General features: G+C 33.1%; 1 protein-coding gene and 1 pseudogene across 2 annotated transcripts; both read right to left on the bottom strand.

The window, feature by feature from the left end:
• Nucleotides 1-4,219: 4,219 nt before the first annotated feature.
• On the bottom strand, nt 4,220-4,846 carry LOC145036236 (putative methyltransferase PMT3 pseudogene; annotated as a pseudogene).
• LOC145037595 (putative disease resistance RPP13-like protein 1) lies at nt 4,838-10,157 on the bottom strand. Of its 2 annotated transcripts, XM_078986294.1 has the most exons (3): nt 6,166-10,157; nt 4,945-5,057; nt 4,838-4,848 (listed from the first exon to the last, which is right to left on the bottom strand). In XM_078986294.1, the coding sequence occupies exons 1-2, from the start codon at nt 9,960-9,962 to the stop codon at nt 5,054-5,056; spliced, it is 3,801 nt and encodes a 1,266-aa protein (XP_078842420.1). In that variant the 5' UTR covers nt 9,963-10,157; the 3' UTR covers nt 4,838-4,848; nt 4,945-5,053. The 2 variants fall into 2 exon arrangements, with proteins under 2 accessions (XP_078842420.1, XP_078842419.1); XM_078986293.1 differs by lacking the exon at nt 4,838-4,848 and having other exon boundaries at nt 6,162-10,153.
• Nucleotides 10,158-17,056: the final 6,899 nt, after the last annotated feature.

Raw genomic sequence — 17,056 nt, forward strand, 5'->3', positions numbered from 1 at the left:
TATCAAAAAACTTGATATTCACTGATTTGAAATGATATTATTTTATATTCAAATTTAGGATTTCTAAAGTTTTCATGTAACTATATAAAGGGTCCTAATCCTTGTATTTTCGACCATCTCTCTCTTGTGAAGCTATAGCTAAAAATCTTCTCTCTCCTTAAAAGTCTTCTAGTTTTAGGGTTTGGGTGTTAGCCATTAGAGGTATCATATTGTTGGTGCTAAGTTTTCTGAAGCTCTACAAGGGAATCAAGGGTATTGTTTACTATAACAATATCAAAGGCATGTAACCCTAACTTGTAATTTCAAATTATAGCAAAGGGTTCTTATAGTTTTATAGTATGTTGCTATTAATATGCAAAGACATAGATCGTTTAGGTTGCATGTATTCTTAAACATTAGTGTTTTTTTCCGCATAGACTTGTAACCTATGAATTCCATCAAAAAGTACTCAGAGTCAAAACCTATGAAATCACCAACATTATGTTGACGTATTTTCAAAACTTATGTATTCTCAGGAACGTAACAAGCTAGAAGTACACTCACTCGGGGAACACATGGAATTTTTTGTTTATCTAATACAATGTTATATTGTTATTAATGCCTAACCATTGAGGCAAATACTATAGTTTGTTTTATCATGTAATGATACATCGGATATGATATAATATGATAATAGAAGTTGTATTTCATGTTATATTTTTGTACTATTTTATGTATGTAAATGATTATGATAATAAAAGTTGTATTTCATGTTATATTTTTGTACTATTTTATGATAATAGAAGTTGTATTTCGTGTTACATTTTTGTACTATTTTATGTACATCCATGAATAAGTCATACAGCCTGACGTTTCCGCCGCCAATCGGAGCTGTGAAAAAACCCTTCATCACCAAGTTGTTTGTGTAAATAAAAGTTGGGTTATCTTTAGAAAAGTCATAATATTTTACATAATTAATGGAAAAGTCCCAATTTTTTTAAAAGAAAAAGACAGGATACCAAGTAAAATTTTAAAAAGACCCCCTTGTTTTTTCAATTTCTAATATTTACCTGGTGTCTGTCTCTTTATGTTACTTTTGTCAAAATATTAGAATTTTTCTAAAGATAACCTCATTATTAACCAATAGTCTATGGCTTATTAATTTCATGAATTAAAGTATATTATTATTAACAAAATATTTATAAACACAACACATCTTTTATATTACAAATAAAGGAAATGCAGCCGTTGCTAATTTCCACGTTCCACTTATAGGTTGTTGTGGGTGTCGTGGTAAGATGTACTCTATGGATGTTTCTTTTAGGCATCGATGTTGGTGTTCCAAGTATGCACTATTATAAGTGCTACTATGTATAAGTGTTCTTCTTATCTTCTTGAACCCAACTACCACCCAACCTCTATACATTATATAGTGCTACTATTTTCTTTATAATTGGATAAAGTTTAGCTAACAAATTAAAAAATAGTTACATAATTGATTATCATAAATCATTGGTTTTTTATTAAATAAACGCTAATAGACACACCATATGTGGACATGGAAGATAGTTTGTAGCCATTTAGCACAACACTCATAAAAAACACAATTCTATTACATTTTTTAGTAAAACATTTAAGCGTTGACCGATGTTTTAAATTACCAACCCTATCTGCACAGTAAGACAAAAAAAAATAGCCAATGTTATGGGGTTTTGTTGGGTGACCGAAGGAAACAAGTTGGATATGAAATATATTTCAAGTGAAGAGTAATTATCTATTTCATATTTATACCAACAATTAATAAATAGTACTTAGCCTACATTTTTTATTCGTACACATTAACAACCACTTCATTTCCTTTGTTTATAATAAATAAATAAATAAATAAATAAATAAATAAACATGTTACGTTTATAAGTAATTTGTTAATATAATGTACATTAACCCAAAAAAATTAATAAGTCATAGTTTATTGGTTAATAATAGGGTTATCTACTTATCTTCATAAAAGTCTCAACATTTTGAACAAATTAACCGAAAAAAGATAGGATACTACGTAAACTTATCTTCATAAAAGTCTTTTTCCGTTCAGAAAATATTAGAATTTTTCATCTACTTAGATCAAATTAGACTTTTCTAAAGACAAGTTCGAAATAATACACCTTTGATGCATCAAGTTGATCAAAGCAACTAGACGATCACAAACTCCACCACTTTAGATTTCATCACCACCAAGCCAAACACCCACTCCATGAATCGCTTTTATAACCTTCACCCATAAATTTTGTTCTTCATTAAGAAAATACCACCGCCATTTTTGGAGAGAGCAAAATTAAAAGCTATAAGACTTCCAATACATATGCCACCCTTTTCTTTGGACACCATAGCCAACTCTGAAGAAATCCAATGAATTATCTATTCATTTTCTTCCATCCCGTGGAAAAAGTTGGAACGTAGAGACTCCCATAACTTTTTGATGGTCACCGACATAAGAAAAAGACATAAAGTAAATACAAAGAGAACTCAAAACCGAACTCACCAATGAAGATATCATATCAGTTGAAAGGAATTTAACTTTCCATTTAGCAAGTCTTTTGGAATCTATCCATAATCACATTCTAATGTTGACCCTAGCCATGTTTTCACCCATCGAGGTACCCAAAGTAAGTGAAAGGAAATTTTGCAGCTTTGCGAATTGTAAGCCCCACCATCTGTTGAACATCTTTGAAGAACATCTTTGAAAGGATTTGAAACCCAAAATAAAATCGATCTATGAATATTCACTTTAAGACCAGAAACCAAATAAAATCAAGTTTAACACCCGAACCATCAACCATGTTGGCAATATTGTCTGCCAACAACTCTCCCACAAAAAATATATCATCTCCATAAAACATATGAGACATATTCAAACCCATGTCTCCATGGATATATAGTGCATACAAATTCTTCTTTTATTTGCAATTATTGTTTCCAGCTTTCACACCGATGTACAACCCTACATCAACCACACCTTCAATGGCAACATGAAGACCTTACATGGCTAAAATAAAGAGGAATGGAGACAAAGGGTCTCCATATCTCAAACCACTTTATGGCCACTGTGAAATTGTCTTGTTTTGTATGATTTACCAATGCAAAATGAGAGTTCAGCAATGCTAAATTAAGTGAAAACTTTCAACACAATGCTACAATGCCAAATTTAAGCTCATTAGTTGATGGATCCGAAACTGAGGGACTGAGGGTTTGTCATTGTCATATTAAATCCAAATTTTAAATCCAATGTGATTGAAAGTTTTGCTATGAAAGCTTAGAGTTAAGCAATGAGAAAATGATAGTTTGGCAATAACAAATTGAACCAAAACTTACAGTGCCAAATTTAAACCAACTTCAACTAACAGAGTTGGGCAATGCAAAATAAACACCTACATCAAAATTTAAATGAAAATTCAAAGGCATGTTGGAAAGCTGCTAATGCAAACTATATAAATTGCAATGGAAAATTGTAGAGTTTGCATTTCACAAATAACTTCAACATATTTGTACACTTTTGTCTTTTAAACAATTGAAAATAGTTTTAGAAGACTTGCTTATCTACTACGAAAGTACGAAACTAGTAGCCTGTTCAGACTTCACAGTTTTGAGTTAAGGTTTGCATTACATGTTAAAAATAAGTAAATTTCTAGAAAAAATATCTTAAATATAGAAATGACCAGTATACCACTACAAAATTGAAAATTTGTGGTTATTTTGTTAAAATTCATATCCTTATATGATATTTTTGTCTTTTCTGAAATTAAAACCATACTTTTACAATTTTTTTAATTACGTGCAAGAAATGAAAGTAGTCCACAATCATTATCGATAATCATGTATAATAACTCAATTACAACTAAACAAATACCATAAATAGTGATTTTTAATACTACTCATATGGAACTTGTTATATAGTTTATGCATCATATCAAATGAACTAAAATTTGGTTTATATAAATTAAAATCCAAATAAATAGTACACAAATATAAAACCGAAAACCAAGTGTTTGTAGATGCAAAAGTATATCATCATAACAAATAAATCAACTAAATCATAACAAAACACTACTAAGATGTCACAACTTGAGAGAGAGAGAGAGAGAGAGAGAGAGAGAGAGAGAGAGAGAGAGGGAGAGATACTACAAAACATAACCATTTTCACCTTCTTTTTACCTAAGTGGGTTTGGTTTATAAGTTGAAAAACTTAGTCTGTTTCCCTCAAGCTTTCACTAGTGAGCCATAGTTTCTTTTGAACAATGAGCACAACATGATCTGTATCGGTCTCATCAGACGACGAATCAGCCATCGCCACCTGTTCCCAGTGTATTGCGGTTAAATACTTCTTCACAAAATCGATTACGGGTTTTTTATAACGGATTATTAGGAAGCCCGTGGGCCTTAGGATCCGGTCCATTTCGATTAATAGATCTTCGCCACTGCAGCCTTTCTTTTCGATTATGTCGGAGAATACATCGCTCGCGTGGAGTAGGTCGTATGTTCGTGGATATGTTGAGTATGCTTCACACCTGAATTAAATATCGATATTTGGATATTTATTGAATTTAACCCAATAATAAAAAATAAAAAAAAAAAAAAAGGAAAATATGTAGTACCAGTTATGAATTGAGCCAAGTAAGCCTTTGTCATAGATAAGCTTCAATGTATTTGGTCCATCTTCAGGGACAACATTCATGACCCAAAGATCTTTGGTTTTCAAAGCAGCTCCAAATGAACCCAAGTTTGCCTTCATGTCCATCACATTCCTTATGGTGTTTGCTGATATTTTTGGACTCAATAGATCCCAGTAGTTCTCAACCCTTTTACGCCACATCTCTTGTTAAAATATGCAAAATTTATTTGATTATTAATTTATAGCAAAAAATTGGAAAAGATAGAAAGATAATGTTGTGTTGTGTGTGGTTTGTTTACCGTGTCCTTTTCAAACATGTCACGTGAATAGCCAAAGTCGGAAAGACGAGGAGGTGGAGAAGTCAGCCTAGCGGGCCATGGTGCCAATGCGCTTCCTTTACTTTAGTGATCATCTGATAATGCATAAAATGAAGAAAACTTAAATTGTTTGCACAAGCTTAAAATGCAAGAAATAGCAATGTACTTTTAAAATGTAAGAATATTTTGAAAGTAAATGATTGCTATCATAAAATAAGATTAATCTCATAAAAGACCTTATATTCTATGTTTTTTCCAGATTAAACCTCAACTTTATTTTTTGTCTGAAAAAGACCTTGTATTTTTTCATTTTTTCCGAAAAACCCCTCAATTTTCCAACTGCTTCCAAATAAACCCTCAACTTTTTTAGTTTTTCTTGAAAAAACCCTCAGATTTTACAATTTTCTTTTTTTTGGAAAAAAAATAACTAGAAGGGCCAGATCAAAAAAAATGAAAAAATACAATTTTTTTTTTCAGACAAAAAATAAATTTGAAGTTTAATCCAGAAAAAACAAACACACACAAAATATAAAGTTTTTATGAGATTAACCCAACAAAATAAATGAAAAGTACATCACTATTTCTTGCATTTATCCTTAAGAAGTGATACAAAACAAAATTCATCTCAATTTTCAATTTGATACCAGTCAGCTATTTTAGTTGCGTGTATTTTCGAAAACTCAGCAAAAAAATAAGAGCATCCTATCAGTGGAGGGGTCGTTAAAATATAGAACATATTATTCATCATTTTCAATTGGGTAAAAAGCCATTAGTAGCTAGCTATTAGTAAATTGATCACGTTATCTTAAAGATCATGTGTAAAGTGATTCATGATTTTTACATATTTATATGGATTTTTCATACTTTGCTAAATTAATGTTCATGATTTCAAAATCTAAACAGCAAAACTTTAAAAAATAATGAAAATTCTAGGATCAATCCTAAGATAAAACGGTCGATAAGAATTCCATTAACCGGCATTTCACAAATATAGAGAGAGTATCATATTTGTAGGTGTCAAAACCGACCTATTTACTGAAGGCCGGTCCACTTAAATCATATTGATCAACAAAAATAAACACTAACATTAAACAGATCATCAGTAAGCATATGAATGTTAACTGAGACAGAGAACTTTCATGGAAAGACATAATTGATAAGTGTATTGAAATAATATTAAAAAGAAGTCAAAGGCATACCTACACATTGAAGCTGGGGATAAGGGAGATGTGGGGCCAATAGGAGCCTCCTTTGCTACTCTTTTCTTTCAGATTTGGGCATCCTTCAATCCACAATACCAGAAGCGAAGGCAACAACTTTTCTGGAAGATCTTTCATCTTTGGGCAGATCCAAATGAAGAGTTCTTGGAGGGAGGTGAGGTGTTGGAGTCCCATTGAAACCGATTCCAGTTTCTCAAATCCATCTATGCGAAGAAGAGTAAGAGATGAAGGAAAAAGATGTGACAATTTATCAAACTTTTTCACGTCATCATATGGCCCGCCATGTAATATTAGGTTAACAAGTGAGGTTGGGAAATTCTGTGGGCCCCACTCTGAGATGGGCTTCTTCAACCCTCCTATTCTAAGGTAAAACAATTTGGGAGGCCAAAGCCCACGAGGAAAGGATGCATCCATACTTGTACACATTTGAATTGTCAGATGTGTTAATGAGGTGAGATTCGGCAACTCATGGTCAGGAAATGACTCCATACTCTGACAGTCTGATATATATAAACCGTTGAGGTGAATGAAGCAACTCAATTCACTGATGGATTTCAGATTTGGCCAATTAGCTATAAATACATTCTCAAGCATCTGCATGCTTGAGTTGATAAGCGCCCCAGTCTTCTCCCGTCCTCCAATTTCCTTTTCCAGTAGTTTCTTGCAACCAGTGATGACAAGTTCCTTGAGCTTCTGCCCTCCTCCTGTTGGGAAGGAGACGGATGCAATTGAATCACAATTTTCAATATTCAATTCCTCCATGTTATCTGCACAACTGCAATGCTCCAAGCTGTTACAATCCGATACTTTCAAGATCCTAAAAGATGTTAGGCTGCTCCCACTATTATCCTCTTCTTTCTCCCCTAAACTCATCAAATTTTCACATTCACATAAATCCAACTTCTTTAAATTCATAAGAACCTTACTTGCCTCTGCTTCTGATTCCCACAAGTATCTTATTTCATTACATTCGCTGATTTTTATTTCTTCAACTGCCCCTAGACACCCAATCATACCTCTCCACACCTCGTCAGTAAGCCCTGAAATATCATCTATTTCCAACTTGGTGATTGACAAAGCTATATCAACCAGGCTTTTCAATACACCATGACCACATTTTCTTAGTTTCAGAACCCTTAGTGAAGGTAGTGCTTCAAGGGAGACCCGGACCAGATTAGGACAATCTTCAATACAAAGCTCTTGAAGGCAAGGAAACGCCCTACTATTTGTTGACCATTCCTCCCACCCTGACATACTAACAAACCGTAGGATTTCAAGTGAAGGAAATGCAAGGTCGGTCCCAAGAAACTCCAAACCTACAACCTTCACCTTACTCATCTTACCAATAAACAGCTCCTTCAGTGATGGTAGTTGCCCAAGTCTTGGTAGAGATGTACATTCTTCACATCTATATATCGACACTTTAGTCAACCGAAGAAACGAGGGATCCCCAACCCAATTTGGAAACTCTGTACCCCGATATGACATCATTCTGAGTTTCTCTAGAGTACCATTATAAGGCATCAACTCATTGAGGACCTCTTTTTCACGTGTTCCCATTTGGAAAACATTAAACTCATCACCCCAATCCAACTCTAACTCACTAAACCTTTTTTGAGACAACTTCGCCTCACGTGCATCCACTGCATTTTCCACTTTTCCCAGCCCGCCAATACAAACTTTCCCATGGAGATTTTGCAAGTTCTTAAGCTCGGTTATTGCTATGACAATGTCACTGGAGAGAGTTTGTACACTTTTCAACTCACCAATCCCTAAGGGCATCTTCTTTAACCTCCAACTACCCCTCATGTCAAAATGCTGCAAATTTTTAAGCTTTGAGAAGCTCTTGGGCAACTCAGTTAACATTTTACAGCCAGAAACAATCAACGTCTGTAAATTATATAGATTGCAGACGTTTTCCGGTAAATGTGTGATTTTAGTTCGAGATAGATTAAGATACCGCAAGTGCTTCATACTCCCAACAACTTCTGGTACCTCGGTTATGCTAAGATCACTCAAACTTAGGACCCTTAACAATGGTAACTCCTGAAGTAAGTCATTCAGGACCTTATTTGATAAGTAAAATATAGCCCAACTTTCTACCACCCCAGCAGACAATGCTAAAAATGTTCTCAAATTTTTAGCTCCTCTAAATGGCTCGAACCTTTTGTACACCACATAATGCTCACAAACAAATGACATATGGCGGTGCTTCTCCAAAGCTTCCATCCTAAATTCCTTCTTCATCTCTATGTCTAACCTTGAAAAAAAATCTCCAGCAACAAATGTAGCCAAATCATTCATTAGGTCATGCATCACAAACAAGGATTTGTTATTAGGAGCATGTTGAAAAAACGATCTTGACAACAACTCTTCAAAATATTCAAGACCCAACCGTTGCTTTGACTTGTTTGTAGTTGGTTGGTGCAAAAACCCTTCTGCCATCCACAATAGAATCAACTCCTCCTTGTCAAACTCATAGTCCTTGGGAAACAAGGAGCAATATGCAAACAATAGCTTCAAAGTGGCAGAAAGATCATTGTAGCTTAGTCTAAGAGCCGGAACAATCTCATCGCTCTTTCCTAACCTCCATATCTCACTATCCAACAGCTCCTTCCATTGTTCCTCGTCTGTTTTTGTCCTTAATAACCTCCCAAGTGTTCTTAAGCCTAAAGGTAAGCCATCACATTTCTTCACAAACAGTTCTCCATGTGGCCTTAGTGTTGGATGTGAATCAAAGTTATCTACACCCAATGCATGTTGAGCAAACAAAGACAAAGCATCATCTTGTGATAGACTCTCGAGAGGGTCTTGATGAGAAAAGCCCAGCTTTCTGAGCAATTGCTCCTTCCGAGTTGTCATGATAATTCTACTTCCAGGAGACCCCGCAAGGAATGGGCCCACTAATTTCTCCCAATCACCATAGCTTTCAGACCACACATCATCCAAAACTATTAGAAATAGCTGGTTCGTAAATTCTTTTTTAAGAGCTTCTTGTAGTAGATTTAAGTCTTCAAACTCCTTCTTTTCCCCAGTCACAGATTGATAAATAACTTTGCTTATATTGAAGATATTAAACTCATCAGAAACACAAACCCAAGCCCTAAGTTTGAAGTGATCCTTCACCTCCTTTTCATCATACAACATTCTAGCTAAAGTTGTTTTGCCTACCCCACCCATACCAACTATGGGCAAGACGCTGAAACTTTGACTAGTAAATTCATCTCTACCCCCCAAAAGCTTCTTAAGCAACTTATTTTTTTCACTTTCACGTCCAACAATACCACTTGTATCTACCAAAGATGCCTCATATCTTTCAATTTTTGGCTTTTCATTTGTTATCACACCTAAACCAAGATTATTTTTCTCCTCCACTAGTTCTTGTAACTTGGTGGTAATATCATCTAACTTGCGTTCCATCTTTTTACTTGTACGTGAGAAATTTGTGCAACAGGTTGGGACTAGCTTTCTTACCTTGCTAGTGGTGGCTCCAGATTCATCAGCCAACTCACGATGCATAGCTTCGGTTGCCAAATCATCAAGTAAGTCGTCTATGTCGTAAGCCAAATGTTGGAGGCCATTCAGCCATACTTTAACAGCTTCATCAGTAATCTCCTTCTGAGAAGCATCATTAAGAAGAGCTTTGATCTGAATTAATGACCTCTCCAATTTCTTCAGTTTGGAACCAACTCCCTTGGAGCCAGCAATCTTCTTCAAGGCTTCAGAGGCCAGCTTTTCAAAGACCACTGTCAGGAAAGCAGAGAGCACGATTTCAGCCATTGCTTATGATACTTGGTAAGAGCAGAGAATAGAGTAGCGATTTGAGGAAAGGGATGTGACTTTAATTAATAGTAGAGATGTGGATGAAACGAATGCACAGGAGAACGAGTACAATTATTGTTTACAATTCAATCCCCGAAAAGTAATTTGAAAATCCACGTTTTCTTAACGAAAAGAATCCATGGGCCTACTTTTTTAATTATGAGGAACGTGAAGAAGAACTGAACATCACTCCTCTTTCGGTTCATGGGGACAAGTATCAACACCTCCACCCGTTTTGAGTGGGTGTGGTGGTACACTGATAATGTGGTGGGTCCGGATGGAGATGGATCGCTGACACTATCCTTCTTCACATACAAGTCACCTTTCATCAGCAATGAACATTGGAGCAGCTCCATTTGATTTATTATCTCCTTCAATGAACAGTGTCGGAACGCAAATTCAGAAACGCCGTAGGAGTCTGTCATCGCTGGAAATATTGATTAGGGTGGAAACGAAGGAGAAACTCACGATATTGGTGGGGCCATTTTTTTTTAAATTTTATTCAAATTGTGGGATTATTAATAATTTTAAATTTTGAACAAATTAAATTTTTAATATCTCAATAAGGTTTTAAAAAGAGAAGTTGATCTTCTAAATCATCACTCTAATAAATAAATAATAAATAAATTTGGGATGAGACATATAAATAAACATATGTATTATATGAGTTTAACATATGTATTATATGACTTTAATTTATGTATTATATGTGTTTATTTAAAGAAAAATAAAGACTAAACTGCAAATTTGGTCCCTGTGGTATGTAAAAAAATGTGGATGGAGTCCAAAATGTTTTCAATTTGCACTACTGGTCCAAAATCGATTCTTTTTTGTGGTTTTGGTCCCTGAAAAAGTTGAAAAGACTGTTTTACCCTTTTAGCTTCTTTTTCTATTTTTCTTTATATTTTTCTTAATACTTAAATAGTTAAATAATAAAGAAAAGATTCAACCAACCCCTCTCTCTCTGTCTCTCTCTCTCTCTCTCAAAATACGTATCAAGAAACAAATACGCCATCTTTTTCTCTCAACTTTGCATCTCTCTCCTAACTCCTCATTTTAGCGATCCCACCACCACTGCTTGCCCGAAGTCTATGTCACGACCCCCCAATGTTATGGAATTACAACGAGCAACAATTTCACTATAATTGCGATGTTTTTCTTTGATACTAGATTCAACCCGATGGAATTCTCTTGTTGTCCTCCTTCAACCCCCATCCGTTATCCTTTATTGAAAGAGGAAGTAATCGATTGTTAACTTGTTCATCTAATCTTTACTGTAAGCACATATAACTAACAAGAACACTGTAAAATTCTAGGGTTTATTTTGGGGCTAAGATTACTTTATGTGTTGATGCAATTGGAGTTTCTTTATTCCTACTATGGTTCACTCTTTATCTGCAACAACAGCGACGAAATCTTCCATTTTCTTCTACTTTTGTGGTTCAAGTTAGGTATGATTTTAATTTCGAGTGGGGCAGTCGTTGGTTAAAATTTACTCTGTTATTTGGTAGCAAACATGTAAATTTCATTCTTGGATTAAGTATCTCGATGTTAACAAAGCATATGGTTCCGATGACATCAATTGGGATTGGGCTTTGGAGAATCATAACAAGTTCTAAAATAAATCCTCAAATTAATTTATCTGTTGTAAATTTTCTCTATCTGTTTTGTTTTTTATTTTTTAGAGAGTATGTGTGAGGCATGTGTTTGAGTTGTAGGTATCAACTGGTAATTATGTGCCTTTTCTAATTTCCAGTGTGTAAGTAGTGTGAAGTGTCTGTGGTTTGAGTTGTAGGAAGAATATAGGATGAAAAAGGTGATCAGATAGAGTGGAAAGGAGGGGAGGCGCATCAGACTCTTCGATTTTACTTGTAACTACTTTGGATCGTGTTTCACTTTGGTGGATTTGAAACCATCGGAGCTTCACCGCATATGTATGTCTGTATGAGATGTTTGATTTGCAGGTGAAAGGTGATGAAGAAGAACACTGGAGAGGGAGTCAAAGTAAGAGAGAGGGAGTCAAAGAGAGAAAAGAGGGTCAAAGAGAGAGAGAGAGAAAAAAAAAAAGGGGGCAGTGGGGGTAAGGTGGGCGGGGTCTTTTCTTTATTTTTTTTATTATTCAAATATTAAGAAAAATAGAAAAAAAAATCTAAAAGGATAAAATAGTCTTTTCAACTTTTTCAGGGACCAAAACCACAAAAAAGAATCGATTTTGGACTAGTGGTGCAAGTTGAAAACATTTTGGACTCCATCCACATTTTTTTGCATACCACAGGGACCAAATTTGCAGTTTAGTCAAAAATAAATATGAAATTCTAAATATTTCAAAAACTTGAATTTATAAGAAAAATGAGAAAAATATTGAATTATTCAAAAAAATATTTTTTTTTAAATTTAAACAAATAATTTAGATAAATAAGCAAAAAAAAGCTAATGAAACTTTAATTTAGTAATTTTGAAAGTAATTAGGCTTTAAATAATTAAAAAAGTCATTAATGAAATTAATATGCATTTATTATTATTACATTTAAATATTATGTGGAACTCAATAAAATAGAAAAACTCATAAAATGACATGTGGAATAAAAATTAATTTAAAATAACCACAAAATTAAATGTGGCAAAATAAATGAAAATGTGACATATGACAAAAAAGATCTTTACACAGCTTTAAAAGTTAAAAGTTTTATATCAAGGTGTAAATATTAAATATTTTTAATATCTACTTCATCTCAAAATTTAACAAAATATATTTTATTATATCTTAAATTTGACAATTTTATTTTATAATATTTTATTATTTTAATTTATGTAACAAAAAAATCATAACAAATATTTTTGGTGATAAAAACTATTTATTATTATATTTATTTTATGAAGAAAAATATATATTACTTTAAATAATAAATGTTTCAGTAATTATAGTGTTGATCTACACATTTAATATAATAAATACTTAACATATATACTAATAGAGGTGTTAATTAGTAGAATTGATTAACTTTTTATTAACAAAATAATATGAAAATACCACATAATGACATGTGAAATTTAAGTAATTAAAAAATCTCACATAATGACATGTAATAAAAATCTTGAGGAAATGACAAGTGACAAAAAAAACATTTTCATTTATTAGGGTAGACTACTAGTTGTGAAACTCGGGTTTGTTTTATTACCCGTATTTTATCTTCTCGTAAGTCAGAGGATGGAAGTGTAATTTCATGTGGTCTTGGATGTAGAGGTGATTCAGAACATCATAACAACAAAAAGAGCACTATATATTTGATCCAGAAAAGGAATAAAAAAGCCGAGAAAAATACATAACAATAATTTTAGTGAAGAGAGAGAAACATGGGAATTGGGTTGTTAGAAAATTTGTAAAGGAACACAATCATCCACTTTGTGTTTCAGTTTCTAAAAAACGTGCAACATTTGTAAGTTTTTATTCACTTCTTTTATATGAAATCTTGTTAAAAGAATAACCTTTTAATACGAATGTTTTGTGTAGGATGAAAAAGACAAGAGAATTCAAGAACTAAGTGGCGAATTACATGTAAAGAAGCGATTAAGTGCATTATATAGAGAATTTCTTGCTTTAACGAAAGATGTTGATGATCATAATGAGCATCTATCCTCAAAAGTTCAAGTTGTAATAAATAATTAAAAAAAATTGAAGCAAGGAATGTATAATTGTATAATTGTAAGTATTTATTATCTAAATTTCTCATGGTGCCTTTTGAGGATAGTATATATATATATATATATATATATATATATATATATATATATATATATATATATATATATATATATATATATATATATATATATATATATATATATATATATATATATATATAGACTTAGGTTATTCTATTAAAAGTAATTATTGTGTTATTATATGCATAAATGTAACCAATCATTTTACTTATTTTAAGAAGTGATTAACTCAAATTATTAAATTAAAAATAATTGAAAAATATCATCCAATTTAACTAGAAGGGTATTTTAGTCAATTAATACATATTTAATAAAGGAAATTTGCATATTTTAAGGAATCATAGATTCTATTAATTTTAAAAATCCAAATTTTAATAATTATAAGGTTTTTAATTCGGAAGTTCTGACAAAATATGTTTATGAGTATATTCAAAAAAATATATATATTCTTGAGCCGTAAATAATAAAATATTGTTGAACCTATTTCTTGATCATGAATTTAAAAACTTATCGTAGAATAACAAATTCTTGAACAATCAATTGAAGAATTAAAACAAAAAATACATTATTTATTATAGAATAATGGTAACAATTGTTAAGAATTACATTCATTGTCAAAGAATAAAATTAAAAAACTTTCAAAACGGGAAAGAAAACATCAAAAATCTAACAACGACTAATACATTCTAAAAGAATAATATGGTCCGTTTCAATTTTGTGGTCCTGCAATGTCCACATAAATGAAGCGTTAAATTAGGAAAAAAATATATATATTGAAATATGAATCAATTCATAAAATGCAGCCAAAAACTGCTCATTCTAATATGTATATTAGTCCCAAATAAAATCAATTTCCCAACAACGATTGTTAATGATGAACTTTCCATCCCAACTAACACACACCAAGACAAAATAAGTAATACACAAAAGATTTGAAGAGAATTATTACGACCAAGAACAACAAATTAGCGGTGACGACGAAATCAATATCACCATGAATCATGTTAATGAGGCACTTTCCATGGCTTCTTTGACTATTTCTCCCTAAATAACGAATTAAAATCAGAAAATACATATAGTCCATTTACAATGAAGCTCACACAGATTACATTGCATCACTATGTGAAAACACAAACACTAATGACACATACATATAATTACTTTGTCTGGCTTTTCATCGAATACCTGGAGTGCAGGTTTGGTGCACAATCACAAATTATCAATAACAAAACCAAACGTGACCATTTGAAGGAGGAGACGATGGCATCTGATAAGTTTGACTGCATTCAGTAATAAATATCAACAACTTCACATCGACAATTCAATAAAGAGGTGGAAAATAGGAATTGGGTTGAATCGACAAAAAGAGGCGATTACCTGATGGTGAATGCGATCTCATTCCGATGGAGGAAAGGGATTAGATTCACATTTTATTTACCTGTTGATTGTATGTGTGTGCGCGAAAACAGCAGAACCACTGTGACAACCCGAAGTTTCCATTCAAAACAAACCATATCAAGCTAATAGAAGTTAGAACAGTTTCAGCAAAATTCCAAACTTTGGGTATAAGTTTGAGTTTTTCAGGATTTACACTTAAGGAGATATCAGGAGAGTGGATGCACTAGGGTTTTGTGCAACACTGTTTTTCCAATACTCTAGGATATTAGAGTTCATTCCGGGAATAAAATATTTTATGCCCAAAAATCTCAGGACTATATATAGAAATCTGAACCAAATAATTCATTAGTTCCATTTCCAATTAGAGAAAAGCCAAATTCTCTCTCACGGATCTTCGGGTTTTTATCCCAAATCGTGAGTACTTCTATCTAGTTGTAATATATATAGCTTAGATTGTGTTTAGAAACATCAAAATCATGTCATAACCCCATGATTTGGGAGTTTACCGCCCAAGAACACTTGGGGAGTAAACTCCATTTTAAGGGCCAAAAGTGTCCCAATGTCCCTCAAAGCCTCAGAAATCAAACTAGAAGCCTCTATTACATGTTTTAGACCACAAATCAATTAGAAACAAAGGAAAGAAGTGAGTTCACGGCCAAGGAAGTTCTTGGGACGTGAACTCCATGTTTAGGTGCCAAAATGCCTTAAAAACCTTCCTTAAGCCAAGAGACTAATTAGGACAAGTACCCTAGTGTGTTTGGGGCTAGCAAACACCTTTAAAACACCAAGAAAAGGGTGTTCACGGCCCAAGATGTTCAAGGGCCGTGAACTCCATAAAGTGGTGCCAAATGGTGCCATAAATCCTCCTAAAGCCTTGGACAATTGCCTTGATACATTCCTTGATAAACTAGGGACTTGAAAACACCATAAACCTCCTCCCAAAGGAGATTACGGCCGTAATCTCCATGGGATATGGTCCCAGGGCCGTGAACTCCTCAAAGGAGTTAATAGGAAGCCCAAAAACTTGTTTAAGCCTTGAAGCAATTCACCACATGAGTTGTATAAATGTTAGGCTTCATTTAGGGACTTTATTGAGATTTTACGGCCAGGAGTTTACTCCCCTGGGCCGTAAACTCCAAAACATATGGTCATTTGACCATAAACTCCCATAAGAGGTCTTGCACTCTTTTGTCGCAACCCATTAGCCTCCTAGCACTTGACCAAAAGTGTTTTCCTCATATTAGGATGTTTATACATGTTTAATTAGTGTTATAATCACTAATTGTTTATATACATATGTCTTCATATGTAATTAGGACCATTGTGTGTGTCTAAAGTCTCCACTTGACACCTAGCAGTCCTACGTCATCAGTTCATCCGTATCACCCACAACAAGTGAGTTCATACCCCTTAATCAATGTTTTAATTGTTTTTAAATGTTTTGTGGGGGGGGGGGGGGATACAAGTATAATTATGCTAGTTACTATATCAATCACATGTGATTAGTAAGCAGCATTCAAATGATTTGCTACTTATTAGCCATTTTACCAAACAGTTTCCTTCAAATGATTTTCATAAACATTTTATATGATTAAAACTCTTTATTAAGTTGTACACTTTACCCCGTACACTTCATTTCAAACTCATTTATAATTGTGTTTCAAACAAATGTTATTTTATACTTAAACTGTTTTATCAAACCCACGCTTTCGAACAGTTTTATAAATTGACATCAAGTTGATCGTTTCTTAGATAATAATTTTGTTCAAAGGTTTTACCAAACTTATTTGATGCTTTTATATTATAAATTGCATGCCTATATATGTATCAAGGGTACATATATAGTCATAAAGGTTCTTCTAGTTCATTCAATACTCTTGAGTAGCAAGGGTATACATCAATGTCCATACGTACCAGTTAGCTAGATTACT

This window comes from Lactuca saligna, chromosome 3 (genome assembly GCF_052625555.1).
Source record: "Lactuca saligna cultivar CGN05327 chromosome 3, ASM5262555v1, whole genome shotgun sequence".
NCBI lineage: Eukaryota > Viridiplantae > Streptophyta > Magnoliopsida > Asterales > Asteraceae > Lactuca > Lactuca saligna.

Excerpts from the sequence above, each read along its gene's own strand:
- LOC145037595 (XM_078986294.1), bottom strand. The coding sequence starts at position 9,962 with ATGGCTGAAATCGTGCTCTCTGCTTTCCTGACAGTGGTCTTTGAAAAG.